We start from the raw sequence: 25,123 nt of genomic DNA on the forward strand, positions 1-25,123 counted from the left end.
ATTTACTTTTTCCTTATACATAATTTGATTCTACCCAATGAATGGGATGTATAGAAAAAATGTTCATTGAGGGAAATATATTTGGTTGAGTTTGGGTTAATCAGCGAAAATAAACAATTGGCTGGCTGTTTTAAGCTGAATAACATGGCTTGGCTGTACTGCCTATTGGTGAGTTCAGGAGTTTATTTTATCAGCTGTCCCAGATAATGATTTTATGCTAATAAAATCATCAAGAGATGAATTTGTAAATCATACTAAACTGGCAGGAGCACTACAGGGCATAAAATTAAATTCTGTTCTTTATTAATTTCCTGGGTGTCTCTGACCAACAACCAGGATTGTTTTCTACCTAGGATACCTCTTCTTGTTGAGTAGTTCCACTTAGGAGAAAAATTACAGATTGGGAGTTTCTTAGCATGAAATTAGAGAATGGAATTCAGTGCTTTCATCAAGCACTGTTATTCTGTTGCCCTTATTCACCTGAGAGATATTTATAACTTAAAAAGAGTTATTTAGAGCAGTGATCTCCAAAAGGCTTTCTCCATGCCCTTTGAAGTGTATAATACACAATCTGTTGATGTATGGAAGAAAATAATTGAACTTAATTTATACTTATTTTCTAGTTTGTACTTTAAAAAGTCAATTGTATGTGTGTCGAATAATCTGAATATGTGGAGTACTACATTATATAATTTATAAGTAAAATGGGATGGTTGGGCCTTTTAATTTTTATTTATTTATTAATTTTTAAAATCTTAAAATCCAAAATGTTTATTTAGCTTTTTAAATTGAAGTATAGTTAATTTACAGTGTGTTAGTTTCAAGTGTACAGCAAAGTGATTCAGTTATATATAATCTATCTATCTATATATTTATATATAGTGTATATATGCATATATTCTTTTTCAGATTCTTTTCCCTTATAGGTTATTACAAGATATTGAGTATGGTTCCCTGTGCTATACAGCATGCCCTTGTTGTTTATCTATTTTATACATAGTAATGTGTATCTGTTAATCCCAAACTCCTAATTTATCTCTTGCTGCCACCTCTCCTATCCCCTTTGGTAAACATAAGTTTGTTTTCTATGTCTGAGTCTATTTCTGTTTTGTAAATAAGTTTATCTGTATCATTTTTTTTTAGATTCCACCTGTAAGTGATATCACATGATATCACTTTCTCTGTCTGACTTACTTTACTTAGTATGATCATCTCTAGGTCCATCCATGTTGCTGCAAACGGCATCATTTCATTCTTTTTTATGGCTGAGTAAAAGGTTGTGCCTTTTTAAAAATCTGAAGTTACCTTTACCTTCCTCAAAACGTTCGAAACTACTGATCTAGAGCACTTTTCTAAAATGGGTCAAGGATTAGTTTATTCTGGGACCTCTTTTAAGACCCCCTCTTCCTGAAGATCCTGGTTAAATAGGTCAGACTAGAACAGTGGTTATCAAACCTAAGTGTGCATCCGAATTACCAGGGGATCTGGCTTGTTAAAACACAGAGTACCGGTGCTGGGCCCCCCAGAGTTTCTGATGCAGTAGGTTGGGGGTGGGGCCTGAGAACTTATATTTTCAACAGAATTCAGGGAACCACTTTGAGAACCTCAGCTCCCACCTGGGACTCGGGACACAGGCGATGCCCAAAATGAGGCGATGATTACTGATCTGGATTTTGTTCACCTTCCCTAGACAGTTCTTGCAGATACTCCAGCATTTTGTTTTCCTTTCCTACTCCTATTGCTCCCATAGGGGCAGGCAGCTGCTTTTCACACTATGCTTTTCAATACTGGCATGGAGGATAAAAGCGCCAGTGTGATATTAAGGGAGCTTCAAATGTACAGGGAATTCATATGAGTGGTTTGCTTAAATCCTCCCTGAGGTACTTATTTGCATGTGAAAACTGAGACAGGTCACAAATGATTTGGCTGTATCTGTACAATATTTTGGAGTAGAAATAACACCATTACCCATTTTTAAAAAAACAGATTTTCAGGGGCTTCCGTGGTGGCACAGTGGTTGAGAGCCCGCCTGCCGATGCAGGGGACGCGGGTTCGTGCCCCGGTCCGGGAAGATCCCACATACCACGGAACGGCTGGGCCCGTGAGCCATGGCCTCTGAGCCTGCGCATCCGGAGCCTGTGCTCCGCAACGGGAGAGGCCACAACAGTGAGAGGCCCGCGTACCGCAAAACAAAACAAAACAAAACAAAACAAAAACCCAGATTTTGAGATGAATAAGAAAAATACATGGTTGGTTGTTGCCTTTTTAAAATCAGGCCTTTTTAAAAATTAGGAATTGATAGACTGATATGAAATGAAGAATGAAGTAAGTGTGATAAGCCGTAGAAACTTTGACAAGACAACTCATATCCTTTGAATTATATAAAGTACATCTATCGGCAAATAGCATTTTTTACAATAGAGTGTGGCATGAGCCATTTAAATGCCTGTGCCATGTGTAAAAACTGCTTGCTAGATTAAATTATGTAGAAAAGCATTCTATAATGCTTAGTGTCCGATTCACTAATCATCAGTGGGGCCTTCAAAGTTTAAGAGGCATTGTATACTTTCATTGTTGGTAGGCAATTAAATGTAGATGTCACTGGGATTGATTTACAAGAAGAAAGCAGTGGCTTAGCTATATTGATGCAGGTTTTTTTTTCACTCTTAAAACAGTTATGTATATTGAAAAATGTGGTTCATAGCCATTTGTCTCACAGCTCTAAATTTGAAATAAATGGAAAGGACCACCTGAGATTATGTGTATTTTAGGAAAATAGAGCATATAACATTAATTCTTTTAGCACTAGTTTTTGATCTGCCCTCTCTGTAGAGAGTCCCATTTAATACTTTATGCATTTGATAAAGGCTGCCTTAAATGGGGTCACTCTGTATTTAGAACAAATGAGAAAAATGTTCCAGAAATCTCCTCAAGGAGTATTACAGTCTTTTTACAAAATGACTTTTAAAAGGGCTGTAATTATAACAAGGAGAATGATTGCCGGAGTATATAAATCAATTTAACCTGTTAAAGTCAGAACAACTCAAAATGTGTGTGAATCTTACAAAGTGTGAAATTGACATTGGATTGTCCTCCATTAGCTCCTTAGAAACGGCACTTTCAGGAGCTTATTTACAATGCAATTCATGTAACAATCATCATATAAATACTACAGGTTGCTGTTTACTTATTTTACAGGGGCGGATTAAGGGTGAAGATGTGTAGACTTGAGAGAGTATGAACTCTGGACGCAGACTCTGCTTGGACTGCGAGTCCTACACCAAACTCTGGGTGATGTGGGCAATATTTGACCGCGCCAAACTGCCATCTGTAAAAACAGGGGTGTATCCATCAAGGTCCAATCAGGAGACAGAGAACAGGCAGTAATTTGAACAGGGAGAGTTTAATATAAAGAATGTAACAGCAGATTAGAATGGAGAGATTGGCTAGTGGAAACAGTGCTCTAAAGAATAAAAGAATAGCAGATGTGAGAGGCGGCCCCTGCTCCAGGGCAGAAATGAAGTCCAAGGAGAAGATCCATCCAGAGCTGAGATCCAGGGCCCGGTGGATGGCAGGGAAGTCACTGTGGGGCCACACGCATAGAACTTGGAGGAAATGTGTCCTCTAGGGTGGCCGGGAAAGCTGTTCATAGGGGTGTCCTTCTGCGGCCGTCTCTCACAGAGTCGCAGAGGGGAGCTCTGGCAAGCGCTGTCTGCAGGGCCTTGCTGGCCACTGTGCACTGGAGAAGCTGGGCCTGGGAAGCCCCTGCCTTGTGGGCCTGGGGCTCCTGAAGCTGTGTGCTAGGGAGCCTTCCAGGGACCTCTGCAAGCTCCATCCTTTCTCCTGGACCCTCTACTGGCAAAGCTTAAAGTCTTGCCAGCTGGGACAGGAAGTGTAGTCAGAGGGCCTGGCTATATTTTTGCAGAGGAAACAATGAAAAGTGAGTTTAGGGCTCAGAGGTAATACATCAATACTTGGCAAAAGGATATTGATGCCCGCCTTTAGACTTCATGAGGTTAAATAATACACATAGACATTTGCGTGGGTTTTGTTATGTGACAGTTTCTTTGATCAGACGTATTGAGACCACAGTCTTACACTGGTTGTGACGATTAAATGAAGTAATGACTGTCTGTTGTCTGAAGCAGAGTCTGGCTGGCATGTAGCGGATGTTCAGGAAATGTTTGCAGATCACATGGCGCTCACATCGTAGTGTTGACTAGTAACTTCAAGCTAAACAAAGGGTCCCAGGTAATGGTTCTCACCCTCACACCTTAAAGGCTACAGGTAGCACCCTTTGATGGATCGTGAAGTCCGTTTTGTGGACCCAGACCCAACCTTTTACAAAATCGAATAGAACAGAAATGAAAAAGGCCAGTGTAGCTCAGTGGCCATAAATGTGGTTTGTGAAATGTACATATACATGTGCTGGGTTATGATGTCATGACTGTGGGTCACAATAAAAAAAAAATTGCTTAAATACTGCTCTACAGAGTACACTCTAATCCTTGTCCGTTTGGTTTGCTTTGTCTTCTCTCTAGTCCTGAAGGTTTAGTAGGATGTAGAATGGTCATGTGAAAGAACTTATAAGGTTTCCTTTGGGGAAAAAGTGGACCATCCTCTCCTTTATAGCTCCTGTCTTAATGATGTCATGCTACTTTTGGATCTACTGAATAATTCTCTGCTGTTCCAAAGAAAGAAGAAAGATAAATTCCCTCCAATATGCAAATGACAATATTTTATTTTCATAAATCATGGATGACCTTTATAGACAACTAGCCTTCCTATCTAATTATGGTCGGGAAAAAAATAAGAGTTCAACTTTTCTAAAACAAAAGTCATAATTTGTGGAGACTTCATTAACGTTTAACTGGCTTATAGTTTTCAACCATAATAAAACATGAACATGTTCAATGATTTAGTCACATTTGGAGCTGATTCATCTTGGAATACACCAGGACAGGACTGGGTATTTTGTGGGGCTCAATTGAGGTCGTTTTCATTGTTTAAGTGGATATTACCTTACACTTAGAAAAAAATTTTAAGCAAAATTATTGCAGCCAAATTCTGCATAGAATTTTGGGAAATTCATTACCCATTTTTCTGAAGAAGCATTTATTGGGTACCTACCACGTACCGGCTCTAGGAAATGTCAAGACGACTAAGAGTTATAATCAAAATGACTTTTGAGCAGAATTCCTAAGCTTTTAGACACCCATTCCTTTTAAACTCCATAGTTTTCATGAAAAAAAAATAACATGGTTTCATCTGATTTCTAAAGCGCATGGCATCACGCTTCAGTAATGGCACAGACAGCCTGTACTTTTTAGTTGGGGGGTAAATACTCAAACTCATGGCAGCCCATTAAGACTTTGTTGAGAGAAGCAATATTCATAAAGACTGTTTCAAAGAATATTACAGTTTTATCCTAGAATGCACTGAGCTCCCACTAAATCAAGTTTATCCAATCAAAGTTGGATGACATGCTATCCTGACATGTTACTGAATAAACCCTAAAACCCATTGCTTTGCTGTGGTGACCGCCCCGAGAACTATGTTCATTAACTCATGTTGATTGTTTCATACTAGGGCCCTGGGAACATATTTCCCTCTGGATTTAGGATTAGGAGTTGTGTTTCTTTCAAGTTTTCAGTTTGGGAGATAGTGTCACATAGTGTTCAGAATATGGGTTTGAAAGAATATGGGTTTATACCCAGGATCCCTGGGTACAAATCTCTGCATCACTGTCTTCCAGCTTTGGGACCTTGTATGCAAGCTCTGTAACCCTTCTGTGCCTCAGTTTCTGTGTGTGTAAAACTAGTATCTTGGTACCTACTTTATAGTGTTTGCCTGAGGATTAAACACGTCCCCAGTAAATATAAGCCCCTGTTATTAGTTTTAGTATTAATGTTATCGTCTCATAGATACTGTGAATTGTGTAATCGTTTTTTCCTCTTGGCACTGGCTACCCCAAAGCTTAAAGTGAAATGTGTGGCCAATGCCCCGTGAATGAGCCTAGTGATATTTTTTATTACTTGGCGATAATGGTGGAGTCCTAGTTGTAATCCTGATATCATCTTGTCCTTTTTTTTTTCCTGCTCTACTTTCCTTGCTTTTTAACTTCCACTTCTCCTCAATTTTATTAATTTAATTGTGATGTTATTGCGCACTACCTGTCCTGGAACAGGCCATACAATCATCATTCTTGGTCAGAAGCCATCATCCTTGTTGTCCATTACCTGGGTATTTGACACCCATTGACACTTCCTTTCATATAATAACTCCTTCTTATTCCAGCACAAGTTGTGTGTTGTGTTCAAATTTGCTAAGGAAAAGCCTTTCTCAAGGTATGATGGAAGCAGGTGGGCAGGCACGTGTCTGTGTGTGTGTGTGTATTTATGTAAGAGAGAGAGAATAAGAGTGATGCAGGCCACCACCCACCCGGCTTGCATCACCTTTCCTCCCTCTCTTGTATGACTTTTGGTTTAGTCCTGATTCCTCTCCACAAAAGAGAAATAATTTACCTTGATTGAGGGGTGAATATGGTCCAGCCATGAGCTGCTGGGCATCGGTCCAAGTAAGACAATTCTGGGGAAACCTTGGCAATTTGTTGCTAACTGTATACCTCTACATGATGGCAAACGGTCTGTGTTATCCTGAAAAAGGCAGGAGACTTATTTTTGGAAATGCTTCATTTCATGATGTTTCAGGGACTTTGCTCCCTTATCACATTCTTCACTGGCCCTAAGGCACTCACTTGAAAAGCCCAGCTGGCCTCTGTTCTTTGCTCCTATAGTGCCACAGAAGAGCCCACACACTTCACCTCCTTACAAAGTACACATTAAATTTTCCAATTCTGTATTCCAACTCTTTGCAATGCAGTGAACTCCTCAGAGTCCTTGTAGGAGGTACAGACGGCGAGGACAATTTAAAACCTAGTAGTAGCTGGTACTGGTGGACTTGGCTGACTCTGTTAGACCAGCCACACTTGCTGCCTCACTGATTCATCAGAAACACCAGGTGAGGGACATGTTATGTTTGTTTTATAGGTAAAGACATTGGGATTCTGAGAGGCTAAATGATTTGTCTACAAACACAAAGGCAGCAGGGCAAGAATGAGGAAGTGCCAGGCGTCTGACCCCGGAACCGGTTCACTTCACCTCTACACAATGTTGTCTTGAAATCTAAAACCTTCATTTTGCTCTCTTGAGTTGGTTATATCCCATTGCTTTTTACCTTAATTGCCTTATTTTAGCTCAATAAACCACCTTTGCTATTTTAGGGTCTTGCATCTGTTGGATGAAGGCCAGTAGTGGATCTGAAAATTGATGTGCAGGGGGCCATACCTTTGGGCAACAGGAAATTCACAGTCTATCCTACTTTCCAGTGTTTCCATAATCCTATATGGGTCTACGAGGAACCATGGCATTCTTTTTATGTTTCCTTTCAAGTGATAAAAACAGCTTTATGTAATGGGAAAATTATATCCTTGCACCAATGTTGTATTAGTCTTGTGGGGTTTGCTGTCAGCCATGCAAGCTCTCGCCTTTATATTTGGTTATATCTGCAGTGCCAAGAATTGTTTCCTAAACCAGATCTTTAACCAGGCTTGAGCTGTTTTGCAGATGCCCCCCGCCCCCCGCAAGCTATTTCTCACTGTTTAAGATTGCACTGCAGGACTTTCAGTAAAGTGCTATCTATGCTTCTATTGGGGTGGGTCCCTTTTCTGTCAAAATTCATGGTTCTTTCATTCTTTTGAATATTATTAGTGCTACTGCTGTTTGGGCTTATTCCTACAGCACTGAAGCTATTTTCTATATCAAAATTAGGATTTGCAACCAAGGGAAAATATTTCTCATAAATGTTTGCGTAGCCTTCTAACATTTCTTACCCCAAATTGGAAAGTTGTTAGTATTATGTGCTTAAAACAAATCCACTGTGTTTCTGAACTTATTAAAGCTGAGTAAGAGGGAAGTATAAATTACCAATTGTTGTCAAGGTGAAGTATTGAGTTAATGCTGTATCTTTATAATGAGTTTTCTGTTCCCAGCAGAATGTTTAATTGGCCAGTTCTGTTAAAAGTGTTACAGAGGATGGTGTCCAGGGCCACTGATTTCACCATCATGCCTAGAGCCAGTGACTAAGACAAAAGCAGAAAGCTGGGGGACACCTCTTAAAATGGCCCGAGGAAAATGGCCCGAGGTCCCTTGTCTCTGCCCTGTTGAACATTTTTTCTCAGTGATTTGGAGGCAGACAGAAAGCATGCTTAATCAAATTGGCAAATCACCCAAATCTAGGTAGGAAGATTGACACCCAAATGGCAAAATCAGGATCCCAAAAGCTCTCAACAGGCTGGAGAGATGCCCTGAAAACATTATATGGGGTTTAGAAAGGATAAATGTACAGAAAGTCACTTCCCTTATTGCAAAGGGGAGAAATGGCTCCATGGCAGTGGTATAAGGAAGACATGTGGGATTCCAGGCTCCGGGAATCTCGGGATAGACCAGCAGTCAGCTCAGACTGTTGACAGTCTGAGGTCAAGGGAAGTAGCCAGTTGAATTCGGGCTGCAGTACTGGGAGTCATTGGTTTGGAAGAGTGCTGATGAACTGGACAGTGTTCAGAACACCTGCCAGGACGGCAAACATCTGAGAACCTTGTAGTGAGAGGGAGGAAGGGGGAGCAAAGCATGTTTTGCCTGGAGAAGCAAAAATATAGAACTTGATGGCTCTTTTCAAATAGTTAGCTTTCCCGTGTAAGAGCTGAGATTTTTTCACTGTTTCTTCACAGGGAAGAGCTGAGATAAATGGGTATACATTTCAGGAAGCAGTGTTTGGGCCTTTTTAAGGGGAATTGTGTACGTGGGAGGTATGCTTTTCTAAATGCTGGGTGCCCACCTGTTCAGAAGCTGTCTGTCTGTCTAGAAGGTTGTAGGACTGATGGAAGCATGTGGATGGAAATTGGACCAGGTGACCCTACCTCTGAGTTTGTGCAGTTGCTTTATTTTTTTATTTTATTTTTATTTATTTATTTATTTTTTTTCATCTTTATTGGGGTATAATTGCTTTACAATAGTGTGTTAGTACAGTTGCTTTATTTTTATTGTTTTATTTATTTTCTTGCTGCCAGGGCATACAGTACAGCCATAGGGTAATTATATTCTTATGTTTGTGTTTTCTTGACCAGACCCTTAATTCTCATCATTGGCAAGTGATTATAATTAATCTTTTAAATTGATATAATTAATAGCATTATATAATGGGCAGTAGAATCTTCATGATATTAAGATGATTGATACAATCCTTCACTTTGGCAATGTGAAACATTGGGGGAAAGATTTGATGCTATAATAATTTAAAGTCAACAGGGGACACTTAAGAAGATGTGGGGTGGGACTTAAAATCATCACAGTGCCCAGGGTGCTGAAACAGCGGACCTGCTTTGCATATACTGCATTTTCTTTTATTCTTTGTTTAAGTTGCTTCATTTTTAGCATCGACATCAAGCAGATGTTTACCACATGTGTAGTTGTGGATTTATTCTTGCCTTTCAAAATTGTGTGGACTGTAGGCAAATTTATAATCTCTTTTAATTTTGAGACCTCAAATCTCCAAAGTATTAAAGCAAAACCTGTTTCTATGTTCGATTCAGAATAATCCTTAGAAAAATATTTTGCAAGCTAGGTCCATAATATTTACTGTGTTTTGTCCTCTACCAGTGGTATGGTGGAAGTATCTCTCTTCATTTTTTTGGACAAATTATAATGGGTTTTTTTTTCTATTGAAAACACATTGAACACCTAGGATGGTTCTATTAAAGTTTTGAACACAAGATCAATTATGCCTAATTCATATGAATCTGGAGAATATGGGTTATAAATCTGCTTAGGTCTTACTTTCAGTTGGATTATACAGACGTTGGATTCTTTTGGGAGAACAATATAATATAGAATTATTGACAAGGCATGGTGAATACTCAGCTAGCGCTTCGCAAGGATGCAATGGGGTCAGGATCCACAGCTCCTGAGCAAAAAGGCCAAATCAAATCGCTTTGAGCATCGAGTAGGTTTATGGTTCCCTGCAGTCATCATAGCTTACCCCAGACCTCTGGTCATTATTTATTAATGCTACTCTTCCTTCTTTTACATTTTAGGTGGTTGCCTCTTCGATGAGCCTTATAGCACGTGTGGATACAGTCAGGCTGAAGATGATGACTTCAACTGGGAACAAGTGAACACCTTGACCAAACCAACCTCTGATCCATGGATGCCATCAGGTTTGCTTTTAAAGTTCCCTTTTTAAAACCAAAGGTGCACAGGAGTCTTAATCACAGTAAATGTTCACTGGGTATTGGTTGAATGAGTGAGGGTGTTGGTCTTGGAGTTTGGTGGCAAAGGCTGATTAGCTGGTGGGGATGGTATGTGAGGACCAATGACAAAGAGTTGAACCTTGTATCTCTCCCTTTAAAATGTAAAGCTTACTTCCTTTATTGTTAGATACACCTGAGCTAGATTAATGGCCATTACCCAATTGATCCTTTCCCAAGTACCAGAACATATGGGAAATAGATCGACGTCTCTTCTGGCAGATGAGTTTGGTGATTGGAACTCTAGCTGGGGAATCCAAATAACAAAGTCTCCATCACAAATAGACCTTGGGAGGTGACTCATCTGGCACCTGGGGGATCTGGAGGTTGCTAGTGATCTTCAAAGCATTCTGATAAAATGGTTTTGCATGCGTGTGGATCCTTTTTCCACTGTAGAAGCACTTAGTAAATGTTCTGATGAGTGAGAAACATTTGATCCACTGAACACCAGCAAGAGTCTACTTCTTTAGTTGGAAGATCAGGAAGATGGTGACTCATGGACTCTAATCAGATTGGCGCTTAATCATTTTAATAGACACCACTTTTAGGCTGTGGTGTTGCATATCCATTTAAAATTTTAGATTTGCAGATTCACTTGACAGATGGGGTGATGACTGTGTCCCATTGAGGATTTAAACTGGAAGATGTGAAGGAGGGGGAGGTGTAGCTTCTTGTTACCATCTTGTCTTTTACTTCTTTCTGGTGTCCCATAATACCATCTCAGACCAAGATGTCCAAGCTTTAAATATAGAAAGGATGGGTTTCTAGTAGAGGCCATTACAAAAATGGTTACACGTGTCAGAGACCAGTTGCGCCCTGGAATAGTCAGTTGGGTAATTGAAGCAACACAGGGAGAGTGGCCTTGCAAGTATTTGGCCTTTGAAGGCCCTTCTGCCTTTGGAAGAATGAAGTGGGGGCATTAAACATTCTGCTTGAATTTATTTTTCTTCTGTTGACTGATAGAATACTTGGTGATTAATATTAGGACTTTGTAACTTAAGATCTCTGAATGTTATCTTTTCTAACACTTTTGTCAATTCCATCTGGTTTCTGATGGTTACATAAGATGTATCCTCAACACCTACCCCCAAACAGGGCGCAAGTTTTGGGTTAGGGTTAGGACATGTGGGTGGTTTGGGTGTCAGCAGGTCTGGAGGGAGTTGGGGAAAGACTAGCAGTGGGTCGTCTCTCCTCTGACTCTGCCTATGGACATGGGTCCAGATAAGGCTCCTGAAAATGGATAGTTCTCCCGCCACATTAAAATGTTTACCAAGGGCTTCCCTGGTGGCGCAGTGGTTGAGAGTCTGCCTGCCGATGCAGGGGATGCGGGTTCGTGCCCCGGCCCAGGAGGATCTCACATGCCGTGGAGCAGCTGGGCCCGTGAGCCATGGCCGCTGAGCCTGCGCGCCCGGAGCCTGTGCTCCACAACGGGAGAGGCCACAACAGTGAGAGGCCTGTGTCCCGCAAAAAAAAAAAAATTTACCAAAAATGTAAAATGTATTTTTTCCTACTATTTATTAAACAAACTTTAGTTATTAAAAAAAACTTCTTTGAGCCCTAGTGTATACTAATCGTGATGACTGAGGGAGATGAAGGATTATGAGATGATTCTTTCTAGGAACTTACCTACTTGGGAAATAGGGTTACAAAAATACAACTAGCGAGCATTCTAAAAGTGCATAGAATTAAGTGTGGTATAGACTAGAAGTATTCTAAGAGCAGTTTTCTTACTGTAAGCCCAGTGTTTTTGGAGGACATGGACTTGGGCCCAGCTGACCTACCCACCAAAAGTGAGAAGTTAAGTTCTCAATGAAATGTCATTGTTAGAAGTTACCGTCTTGTAAACGTGCATATGCTATCCTGAGGTATGGATGTGAAAACTGAGTTTCCAATATGTCTATACGGCCATGAGTTTTAAATACTCTTCAGTTTCAGGATTTTGCCTCTTCCTCCTCCTCCCTTTTCATTAATAGGTATAAAATTTATTCCTTTCAAAACCAAATGCCAAGGCTGGCCTTCTTACACTAAAACAGAAACTAGTTTTATGAATTTCTCAGGGTAAGTGGGTGGCAAGATCAGATACAACCATAGCTTTATAAGGGCTAATTTTTAAAAACCTTTATTTAAAATATTGTTGGATTTGTTCTCACATGTGTATTTGTATTTGGTCTTGCACGTGCAGGCTGGTTCTGTGATGCCTTAGACCCAGGGTTGGCAAACTATATCCTGCCAGCCACAGCCAGTTAGCTGCTGTTTTTTTGGTGTGGTTTGCATGCTAGGAATGGTTTTTACATTTTTATTATTTTTTAAAAACTTTATTCATTTATTTATTTACTTATGGCTGCATTGGCTCCTCGTTGCTGCGCTCAGGCCCCCTCTATGTGCGGCGAGCGGGGGCTACTCCTCGCCTAGGTGCGCGGGCCTCTCACTGCGGTGGCCTCTCCCGTTGCGGAGCACGAGCTCCAGGCGCGTGGGCTTCAGTAGTTGTGGCACGCAGGCTCAGTAGTTGTGGGTCGCGGGCTCTAGAGCTCAGGCTCAACAGCTGTGGCACATGGGCTCAGCCACTCTGCAGCATGTGGTATCTTCCCAGACCAGGGCTCAAACCCGTGTCCCCTGCATTGGCAGGTGGATTCTTAACCACTGTGCCACCAGGGAAGTCCTAAATGGTTTTTTAAAATCAAAATAATAATAATACTATTTTGTGACACACGAAATTCCAATTTCAGTGTCCATAAACGAAGTTTTGTTGGCACACGGCCACGCCCATTTGTTACATCTTGTCTGTGCCTGCTTTTGGGCCGCAGTGACAGAGCTGAGTAGTCTGAGTAGTTGGAACAGAGGCTGTAGGGTTCACAAAGCCTAGATATCCCGTTTCTGGGCCTTTTCCACAACAATTACGCTAACCTCTGTCTTAGACCATTTTGGCATCAGCTTTAATTGTTTTGGACTCCTGGCTTATATGGTAATGATTTTCTGTATTCATATTATAGCTATTAACATATAAACATTTTTTCACATTTTCTTCCACTTTCAGATGACTTCTTTTCCAAACATTGGGCTATTAAAATCAGTAAGAAAAAAAAATGTGATGATCAGGGATTTTCTCTTATCTTTCCCATAAATTTGCTATCTATTGGAAAGCACCGTGACATTCTTTACTGTTTAGTACCAATATCCTGTGGAACTCTTGTGATTCTAATAAGCAAATAATCTACCAAGATGAATTTAACAATTATGATGGTGAGATAGACTAAAATTTTTACTCTGATTTTTAAATTTACTGTAATTAAAGTTTACTTTTTCTGTGTCTTTTTGGAAAATGATGCTTCAGTGTGCAGGGTTTGTTTCTCTGTATCTTCACATGTGAGGTTATTTTTTAACCACATTTAAACTATTTAAATACAGTCTGGAGCTTTATACAAGCTGGTTGATAACTATTCTGATGCTGTGATGTTAGCTATGGAAATACATAGTTAGGGAAAATAAATACCAAATGTCATTTAATTGTTTTGTATTTCAAGCCAACATTTATGTGATAGTTGATGATACTTTTGCAGCTAGCTCTGAACCACACAGTTTTCCTGATGGTGAAAGCGTGCTACATGTGATTTCTCTTTTATTGGAAAGCACGTGGTTCATTTCATATTCATTGAGCTCCATTAGCAATGGGCGACTCTCTTAAACTTTACCATAAGGATTATACTCTGAGCACAAGAACCCTTGATTAAGTAACCAAATGATAACCTGGTACATTTTGATAGCACCATTGCTTCTATCACTTTATCTAGAGCAGTGCCTTGTATGATTATCCCTATAGACTAAGAAGTATTTGATTAGGAGTGTTTCGTGGTGTAAAAACATGTGCACAGTTTGAGAATAGTTGATGTGTTTACATGTTGTGTTTGGACCCTAGTGGTCCAGTTTTATGAAATGGATTTTAACATATTCCATATCTTATGTATTAGAAAATGTGATCCTGTTTAATTTTAAAAATTAGCAATAAATTCATCCATAATATTAAAAATGTAAAGGTAGCTTACAACCATAGCCATTTGATACTTATAAAATTGACATTTATTTATAACCCCTGTGGTCCCCGTAAAACATCATACCTCTAAAAAGGCTGTAATGAAGTAAATTGGGCCCTAGTGCTGGGAGAATGTAATACTCTTCCAGGTTGTATAGTGCTCCTATACAGGTTGTATAGTGTGCATCCTGGGCAACCTCACTTGGCCTCCACATCTTGGTTTTATGTAATGCAGATTGGGAGTGGTGGGGTTGCCGATCTTTGTGGAGATGTTGTGACTGAGGATTGAGTCATTTCCGAGGGTATCCATGTGAAAGGCAGAGAGAGGGCCATGCAGGATGAAGGAGCAATGTGAACTCTTAGTGTGATGCCCCAGAAAATAGAAAAAAAGTGACTGCATGTATTTGTTTTGAGAAAGATGATGGATTGACAGACAAAGGAATTGCAGTTTCCTCTTGGGGTGCGTTCACCGGGCATGTTTTCCTCCTACTGGGGAAGACGTCCTATGTATTCACACTTCAGGGCTTATACAAAGTCTTCTGCTCTTTGAGTGACAAAGAGCAGAAGACTTTGGGCTTGAAAATACATTTTTCCTCCTTAAATTTCAGCGTGTATCTAGTGAGTAATATTTTTGGCAAAGAACATTCGCACAGTTGTTTAATTATTTCTTTCATTCTTTGAATCTGTCAACATTCAACAAATACGTATTGAACACCTGCTATGTGTGAGGCATCATTCAAGATGCTTGGGCTTCATTGCTGAACGAACCAAATAAGGATCCCCTCCCTGGCGATGCACCTACATTCTCAGTCTAGTGAGATCATTCTTGGATTGCCAAAAGATCAGATCCTGTGAGACCATGTTTCCCCTCATTAACTGATGACTTTCTGGATGTAAAAACGTAAAAGGTAATATGAAATTTAGTTCATCAGACTCAGCACACCAGAGCATCAAATCTAGCTTTCTTGGCTGTGCTGTCTCTTAAAAACACACAAAAAGCAAAAAACAAGAGCAAAAACATTGAAATCCCAGGCAAGTGGCAGTGCAGTACCTTCTGATAATTCTCCCTCATAAACCAAAGTAATCTTGTACACGTACATGACTCCTAGCAGCTGACAAAAGTTGCTTCTTTGCTGTGTATCCTCTGATCCTCATGACAAGCCTGGGAGATCAGACGGCGTTCTATTTGTTTTACACCCAAGAGGACTGAAGTTCAGAGAAGATACACCTGCCCCAGGCTCATAGGAGAGAAAAGCCCCCATTTTTGCTTTTCTGAGTGCCAGGGAGGCAACTTCCCACCCGAGCACTTGCATCTAGTGAGGGGGGCACGGGCAGCCTTCCTCCCAGGTGGCAACTATTTGGATCTTCTGGAAATGAACTCGAAGGCTCTCCCCGTGGGGTTGCTGCCCACTCCCGGGTCAGATTCTGGCTCTGTGTCTTCACAGCTGTGGACCTTGGCCGACTCTTCGGCTCTCAGGTCCTCAGGCTCCTCGTGGGTGTAGGATTAGTTCGTGATACATGTTCGTGGAGTGATGTCCAGGGGCCTGGTGCTAGGAGCTGGAGCGACAATAATGGAGTCTGTGCCCTTGCTGATTGTGAGGCATGCGGGCTGTGATAAGCAGAAAGACTTAGAGTGTGATGGGGAGACATTCTAGGGCTGTGAAGAAAAACTAAATCAGGACAAGGGCTTAGTAAGGGATGGGAGCGGCAGACAGGAGCAGCCGCTCTGTGAGCAGAGATGGGGTCCCACCCAGGGACAAGGAGGCCTGGAGGCTGAGTGGTCCTCCCAGAGGGGAAGAGCAGGGGCAGAGGCTGACGCATGGGGAGCTCTGTGGGGGGAGGGGGCCGTCAGCCCTACAGGATCCTGAAGGTGTTGGAAAGGCGTTTAGAACCTGCCTCATGGGGTTATTGACCAAGGGAGACAAAATTATCCACTTCAGAGACTTAGCCTCCTACCTGGCCCAGCACAGAATTCAAGAAACGTCCTCCTTCTATTACTAAGTAACTTTCCAGGAGCAGTTGGTAGGAATTCATCTTTTAGTTTAATTTGGACTCTCTGTGAAGCAGGCAGTTCATGCCGATTTCCTATTTTCCCTTCTAAGTGATACCAAATAAGAAACAAAAGGCATAGATCTTCATATAATTTTTGAATGGATCGAAAAGCAAGTTGAGAGAAGTCCATTAAAATATGAACTTTTTTTGCCAGGATGGTAGGATTGGGGGTAATTGTCCTGTCACTTCTACATTACACATTTTCTTTATGATTAAGTGTAACTTTGTAATAAAAAGTATTATAAAATACTTTAAAAATGTGGGGGAGGTCATTGAATTTGGTGTTATTTTAGTTGATTCTGAATATTTCTGCTCCAGAACTCAGGAAATGACACGTTTTATTGTCTTTGAGCATCTTATTCATGTGTCCCATGGTGAGGTCCCTGCCTGACATCCAAGGTGTAGGATGGTCCTTGATGAGCATCCTCTCTGCATCTCACTCATGTCACCCTGGTGATGCTCAAAATGGGTTTCCAGTAGCTTTGAAACAGTGAATGATGAGACACGGTGAAAGGAACTGGACTGGCATTGCATCCTGCCAGCAGTTTCTAAGTTACAAAATTTAGAAAAATAACTTTAGATGATAACAAAAGAACCCCATTTCAGATCAGTGATCTTTGGGGAGTTCTTAGTTAAACAGTAGAGGGCTCTGGGTGGACTCATTTTAACATGAGTGTAGACAGTGTGCTCCATTCAGAGGTAAAAACACGTAACATACAATTTACCATTTTTTTTAAAGATTTGTTTGGTGTGGACCATTTTTGAATTTGTTACAATATTGCTTCTGTTTTATGTTTTGGTTGTTTTGGCCTTGGGGCATGTGGGATCTTACCTTCCTGACCAGGGATCGAACCAGCACCCCCTGCATTGGAAGGCGAAGTCTTAACCACTGGACCACCAGGGAAGTCCCCAATTTACCGTTTTTAAGAGTAGAGTCTGGGCTTCCCTGGTGGTGCAGTGGTTGAGAGTCTGCCTGCCGATGCAGGGGACACGGGTTCGTGCCCCGGTTCTGGAAGAGCCCACATGCCGCGGAGCGGCTAGGCCCGTGAGCCATGGCCGCTGAGCCTGCACGTCCGGAGCCTGTGCTCCGCAACGGGAGAGGCCACAACAGTGAGAGGCCCGCGTACCGCAAAAAAAAAAAAAAAAAAAATAAGAGTACAGTTCTGTGGCATTAAGTACATTCACACTGCTGTGCAGCCATCACCACCATCCATCTCCAGAAACGTTTTTCATCTTCCCAAACTGAAACTTTGTACCCATTAAACACTAACTCCCCGTCCCCCCTCTCCCCAGCCCCTGGCCATCACCATCCTCCTTCCTGTGTCTATGAATTGGTCCACTCTGGGTACCCCACGTAAGAGGCATCATGCAATAGTGGCTTATTTCATTCCGCATAATGTTTCCTATGATTCAGTTTTTATTCAAGATCAGGGCAGTCATTCTTTTTTTGAAAAGTGTCTTGATTTTTAATAGTTAAGTGTTTCAAGGGGGCCAGCGTATTCTGTATGAACATTTATTTCAATAGTTTATATTCAGTGTTCCACAAATGTTCTCCTTTGGATTTGTTCTAAATTCCTCTCTTGGCTGATTGGGAAACTATTACAAAAAGGAAGAACAGTGGCTGACTATTTTTTAAATATTTGCTAAAAAGTATACAAGTGAGTCCGTACATATAAATATGTTTGTTTGTGTTTTTTAAAATTAATTAATTTAAGGCTGCATTGGGTCTTCGTTGCTGCACACAGGCTTTCTCTAGTTGTGGTGAGATTGCGGTGGCTTCTCTTGTTTCAGAGCATTGGCTCTAGGTGTGCAGGCTCAGTAGTTGTGGCGTATGGGCTTAGTTGCTCCGCGGCATGTGGGATCTTCCCAGACCAGGGATCGAACCCATGTCCCCTGCGTTGGCAGGCAGATTCTTAACCACGGCGCCACCAGGGAAGTCCCAATATGTGTTTTTAAAATAGGTTTCTTTCTTGCTTAATTTCCCGTCAAATTGTACGAGATGACACCATAAGAGTTATGTGAAACCAAGTAATGCAATAAACACGCAGGCCAATCGTGACAGATGCTGTAGATCTTTCTGTGGCTGAGTTGAGGAGGGGCTGAGGGTCCAGGGCGGAGTCCAGGGCCATGGGTCCACTGGGCAGTTGTGATGCCAGGCTGAGAAATTCACACCCAGGTGCTGGCTGGTGCCCACGTACTCTGTGTTCTGTGTGCAGGCGCCCTGGAGCTGGGCCTGGCCGCGTTGTTGGAAGGGAGGAGGGTGGGGAGAAGGGACAGCAGGTTTTGATGGGACACTTGGAGACAGCCTTACCATCTTTTGAGATACCTTGGACTACAGAGGGGCAGCGAGTGGGGCTGGACCGAAGACCAGAGAACCCTAGGCCTGAGGAAGACTTACCAGTCGGGTCCAGGGAGTGGCAGCCTCTCTTAATGGAAGGCAGGGTCTTTGGGTCAGAGGAGTTTTGGGTGGGCCGCTGGTGTGCTAGCTGGCAGGTTGATGGTGGCGTGAAGCTGTCCTCACACAGACACCAGCGTGGGGAAGGCCTGGGCCATTCTGTGTGGTGCCGGGGTCCAGTCACCCCTGTCTCCAGCCTGCCACAGACCAGACCATCACAGGGGCAAGGTCCCCTTTCAGCCCCTTTGGGGCCTCCCATGGTCCAAGAAATGGAAGAGATGAATACATTTAGAGAAGAACTAGTTAAGCCTGGATTGTTCTTTTTGCCATAGACCAGGAGGAGATGGAAGGCCCTTCCCTCTTTGGGCCTCCAACTGTGTGAGGCCCTGTGTGTGCTCCGGGCACTGGGATGTAGCGATGACCCAGAACCAGTCTTCCAGAACAGAAGTGGTGGGCCCAGTGCTCCGGTGGGGGCCAGACTGCTGCCCAGACAGAGGCCAGAGGTGAGGGCAAGCAGAAGGCCTGATGGAGGAGGTGGCACCCGAGAGGGGCCAGGCAAGCATGAGGAGTGGGACCAGAGCCGGCGGGCCTGCCGGACAGAAGGATCGCCCTGTCCCGCGGCAGTGCTGGCCAGCGGGGGGCACAGGCTTGCCCAGGGCTGCTCAGGAGCGGACAGTGTCGGGACTGCAGGCACCGTGGATGGGGAGGAAAGGGGCGAGGCTGGAGGAAAGGCTCCCAAAGGCCGTCCTGAGCTGGTGCAGGATGCACAGCAAGGAGGCCATTTGACTCGATTTCTGACAAAGGGAACGAGAAAGGAATTGACTCTGTTTGCAGAGAGGAAAAGAAAGAACTGCTCATACAAAGGATCAGGAAAAGATGTTAAGAAGGAAGTTTGAGATATGGGGATATATGTATACATATAGCTGATTCACTTTGTTATACAGCAGAAACTAACACACCATTGTAAAGCAATTTTACTCCAATAAAGATGTTTAAAAAAAAAAAGAAGGAAGTTTGGTTAGTAAATAAGTATCCTATCACAAAGCATAGGAATATGTAGGAGAATTTCCTTGTTCTTAGGAGATTCATGTTAAAAAGTGTGTGTGTGTGTGTGTGTGTGTGTGTGACAGAGTATGTGTGCAAATGTGGTGAGATGTTAACAGTTGTTAAGCCTGGGTGAAGTATGTATAAACAATTATCATACTACTTTTTCAACTTTTCTATAGTTTTAAAACTAAGCAAAATTTGTACTATAAATGTGGGAAACAAAAGACACATGGAGCTTCACTGACTTAGTGCCAATGAGATTCTTATCCACAGATGCCTTTTAGGCAAAAAGCTATCCTGTCAAACACACTGAAAATATTTATATTTAAGAAGCCTAGGTTGACTCCCATTTTCCCTTCTGAGCATCTCGGGTTGATTCCTTGGTCTTCACTGGAGAAGTTTACTGGAGCTGATGGGCCCATGTACAGTGACACACTTCAGGGATATAATTTTAGGACTTTCTAAAATAGGACAGATGCTTCACGCTGCGGTCTTATGCCTTGGTGGGTGAATCAAGTATAAAGATCGTTATCCTATTGGTAGATATTTTGGTGGCTAACTGGAACTTTGTAAGAAGACGCATAAGGAATTATTACATTTTATTTTTGGGTACATGCTTGAATTCATTTGTATCTCGTCCATAATGTGGGGCTGAACACAGAAAAATTCATAAAGAATTTCTTGGCAAGCTTCATGAAATGATTGAGCGGATCATTAAAGGTGGACTTTAATTCATAGTTGACAGATATTTTATCCTAGGAGATTGTGATAAATTATATCTTAAAGTGATATTTAAAAGCTTAAGTGGTTGAAAGGGAAGTAAATATGGCTATTTAATTAGTTGCCGGCTGGACATCCTAACTCCTTGTTGTGGTGGACGACACATCCAGGCAACCCATTATGCAACTGACTATACCCCATATGTGCGGGGTAGCATGTGAATACAGCAGTGCCCTCTGAGAGGATACCACGGGAAGCTGTTTTTTCCAATGCCCTGTTCTTTTTTGAATGCTTCAGGTTTCCTAATACAGAGGTGCTTCTTAATTTTATTTTTCCTGGTTCCTTCTAGAGAACATCTTTTCTTCTGTGACCCAGAGAAAATGTACAAAATATTGAAATCCTTGGCATAAGACTTGGAGACATAGACTGGGTTTGATCCAGGCAAGTTTAAGGCAAATAAGAATCAGTAGGTTTCTGGGGGGCATCTTGGGAAATGATGAGACCTCTCTTATAGTCATTCCTTTCATGCTGCTTCCTCTTCCCATCTCTGTTGACCGTGACACCCGTCCTGTTAAACACACACCTTGTGGAAATGGTGTCACCTCCCCAATTGTACTGTATAAACACAACGTGCCTGAGTTCCCCCGATGGTCCTGGCTCCCTGCGGAGTGACAGGCTGCAATTTACCAGCAGGTCAGTGACTGAGCTGATGACGAGTGACCTTTCTAACACTGCAATCAATGCTTGTTATTTGGAAAACAAAATGATAGTTTGTATTTTTCAGCGGACTGATCATTGGGGCAGCCCCCCACTGACATGTGAATTTGTTACTTGGGCTGGATGAGTCGTTTCAGACAGGAATGTTAATTTATTTGAATTGATCTGGGTCTTGCTCTTATAAAAAGGTGTTGGACATTTGTTGATGGCACAAATTATTATAAATAATTGGCTTTACATGTCGGTTAAACAGAGGCATTTAGAATACCCATTTTACACAATAGCACTGCATACTAGCTTTGGCAAGCCTTTACCATCCATATTTTGTTTAGATTTGATGTTTTACAATTGTTTTGAAATAGAAAACAATTGAAATATGTGAACCTGTGTATGTCGTATTTCAGTAGCGTCTCTCCACATGTTTCCTGAAATGGTTTGTGAGGCCCCATTAATACGTGGTCATGAGGGTGAATAACTCTGGGACAAGATGCTGGGAAGAGGAGAGCCGCCTGAAGGGAGAACCCTGTGGTATTTGGGGGGGGTGTTGAGTCACTGCTTCCAGCTCCCATGTTCTAGAAACAGGGAAGCATGTGCACTTCTGTGCCCTCTGATGTAGATGTGGCCACACCTGCTGTGGCTGGTGACTGTGCGTTCAAGTGACACGTGTCGCTTTCAGGCAGAAGCTTTTAGAGCCAGATTCCCTGTGTTCTCTTCCCTTTTTCCTGCCTTGGTGATCGCGATGCTTTTAGCCTGGGTGCCTGAGTGACAAAATGTAGAAACGACTCCTCCTGAAACCCAACCCTGCTCCCAACACACACACACACAGACACACACACGCACGCAACTGAGTGCAGGGGTCATGTGCCTGAGTGAGAGAAGAACTTCCTGTGTGAAGCCACTGAGATTTTGGGGTTGTTTGTTGAATGGTTCTCAAACTCTTTGGTCGTAGGACCCCTTTACACCCTTAAGATTGTTTTTGAAAATATCCAAAGAACTTCTGATCATGTGGGCAGTTTCTATTTATATTTTCTGGGTTGAATGAAAACTGAATAATTTTGAAAACAACGTACATCAGAGTACATGCACTCCATTAGTCATCAGAGCAATGATGTACACCTGTTAGTAACTGAGAGCAACATGGAAATAATAAAGTCAAATAATGTCCTGTTACTCTCAGGAAAACAGTTTTGACCTTGTGGACTCCCTGTAAGTAACTTGGGGATTTCAGGGGTCCCTAGAAGATACTTTGAGAACCGCTGAAGTAGATCATCTTAAGAGATAGGCCTCCCTTGATGATTGACAGTTAAAGGCTTGGAGGAGTCTGGAAGGAAAAGAAAGAAGGGGAAAGGGTTTTGTAAATACAGCTGATCCTTGACAGCATGAGTTTGAACTGTGTGGTTCCACGTATATGCAGATTGTTTTCAATAGTAAACACTACAGTACCACATGACCCATGGTTGGTTGAATCGCGGGTGCCCAACTGAGTCGTGTATACAGAAGGACCGCCTCTAAGTTATACCCAGAATTTTTGTCTGAGCGGAGGGTTGGTGCCCCTAACCCCTGCATTGCTCGACGGTCAACTATGGCAAAAAAGGATATCCTTGGGTGTTATAATTCACATTTTCTTTCTGAATAAAGACAATATAAATAGTTTGTTGCTATTGTTGAAAAGTATTTTCTTTTCACTAATAAATACTCATTCTAAACGAAATAATACACAAAGTTACATTGTATGAAGCCACACAACTGTGAATATTACAAATTCTATGAAGTGGGGTTTACGAAATCTCGTGCTCTAGAAAAATTTGAGAGTAGGATTAATATTCATATATTTGAAATTGTGTGTAGCCTTTCTGGACAGCTGTGGATTGGATAAAGTGAATTATTTAAACTTATTCCTTATGAATAAGCCTGTATAAAGTCATTCAGTAGTGCTACTTCTGAGATTTTTAATTGTGGAACTGTTGTATATATTGTCGTGATAAAATAATGTCAACCCCTTTATTATGAAGTGCATAGTGACACAATGTTATAAAGATGGCTGAGCATTATTCAGGGAGACTTAGAAATTGTGCTTGATAGAACTTGCATATGAATTGACAAAAAATTCTTAGGTGAACTTACCAGTCACACATCTCCTATCAATAGCCCTGTTATGTAAGATAACACATTTATTTCCGAAGACATGAGTTCTAACAGGATTTGCTAATATTTAAAAGGCATGATGGAGAAACATTTTTTGAGTTTAATATTAATATAGCCATGGAAAGAGTTAACGGGGGAATCTGGTAATCTTCATAGATTTTTACAGCTATGAGAGGTAGTTAATACTTAATCTTGAGGAAGAAGACAGATGTGGATGACCTTTCTAGCCCTTTCTAGTGCTAGAAACTTTTCTCCTTTTTCAATAAATCCTTAGGAAGCACCTGCTGTGGGCAGGCACTGTTTTTGTATCCTAAGAGGTAAAGAACATCGTGGACAACCTAAAGTATCAATACAAGGAGGCGATGCCTTGCCTTTCAGAAAGACCAAGTATTAAGATAGAATAATGTGCTGAACGGAAGAAAAGAAAATTAAATTCATGAAGTGGCAGAGACTTACTAAGGATTAATTTAATCTACTAATTGCTTACCCATTATGGTGGCTTTTGAAGCCTGGGACTCACTTTAGAAAGTCCTTGTTATTTGGAGTCCCCTGCAGGCTGAGAACACTTTAACGAGGCTTCCTAAGAAGATTTGATGGATGTGATGTAGAGCCAGAAGTTGCCATCTGTCCATTGGCTGTGGCTGGCCTCCACAGCTGCCCCAAGATGCCGAGATACACCCTTCTCCTTTCTCAAGTACAATTGCGTGGAGGGAAGGGCAGCCTCACTAATGGAGGGTATGTCTCTCTAAAATGCTTATACTTGGTTCATACATTGTTTGCCCTGACACTGATCAAAGAAATGGAGTGTTATTTGTTTCATTGAAACCTTTAAGTGACAAAAATATGTAGTTGTGACTGGTATGGCCAGTCACACTTTCTTACCCCTGAAATGAGGTGGTAGTTTCTTTTCTTATTTAATGTATCTTTTAAAAACACTTTTAATTTTTATTTTATATTGGAGTATAGTTGATTTACAATGTTGTGTCAGTTTCAGGTGTACAGCAAAGTGATTCAGTGTGTCTTTAATAAGAATTTTAATCAGCATAAAGCCAAGTCACTTTCTAATTTGGGCAGTTCCTCAAGTCCCCCAGCAGATGGAGACGTGCAATTCTTTGCTCTTTCATTGGACGGACTGCTTCTTGCCCCTGTGACATTGCTGCACTTATAAAATGCAGTGTCAAGTTCTGCAAATGAGCTAACAACCATGCCCTCTGCTCCCCTTCCCTTTCTCTCCTTCGGCCCGGTTAAGAGCTGGTATTTATTCCTGTGTTTCATAAGGTCTTCATCATTAGCGACCTTCCCCAGCACATAAGAACAATATTTTCTTTATGACATATGCACGGCAAAGCAAAGAGCAGAGAACCCCCTGCACCCCCAGGGAGCAGGTTTAAACCCTCTGTGATCCCTCTGCAGGCCGCAGCCTTCTGTGATTCAGCGTAAATCCCAGAGGTCAGATATTTTTTCAGCCGGCAGGGTAAACTTTGGTCACAGATTTTTTCTGAGGTCAGCATGGGAAGTAGAGAGAGGCTATCCTCATTTGCCTCTTTCCATAAAACTCACACAAAGAGAAATTGTAAAACAGTCTTGGTTCCAAGGAGTCTTTTTTTTTTTTTTTGGCGGTACGCGGGCCTCTCACTGTTGTGGCCGCTCCTGTTGC

The 25,123-nt window shown here is 41.8% G+C and overlaps 1 protein-coding gene across 2 annotated transcripts in view; it reads left to right on the forward strand.

The window, feature by feature from the left end:
* PTPRM (protein tyrosine phosphatase receptor type M) overlaps positions 1-25,123 on the forward strand; it is a 743,754-nt gene that overhangs the window by 169,054 nt on the left and 549,577 nt on the right. For both annotated transcript variants that reach the window (XM_024763901.1, XM_024763902.1), the window contains exon 2: positions 10,151-10,273. In XM_024763901.1, coding sequence (XP_024619669.1) covers positions 10,151-10,273 — 123 coding nt within the window. The remainder of the gene's footprint in view (positions 1-10,150; positions 10,274-25,123) is intronic.

Source organism: Neophocaena asiaeorientalis, unplaced genomic scaffold, assembly GCF_003031525.2.
Source record: "Neophocaena asiaeorientalis asiaeorientalis breed wild unplaced genomic scaffold, Neophocaena_asiaeorientalis_V1.1 scaffold110, whole genome shotgun sequence".
Taxonomy (NCBI): domain Eukaryota; kingdom Metazoa; phylum Chordata; class Mammalia; order Artiodactyla; family Phocoenidae; genus Neophocaena; species Neophocaena asiaeorientalis.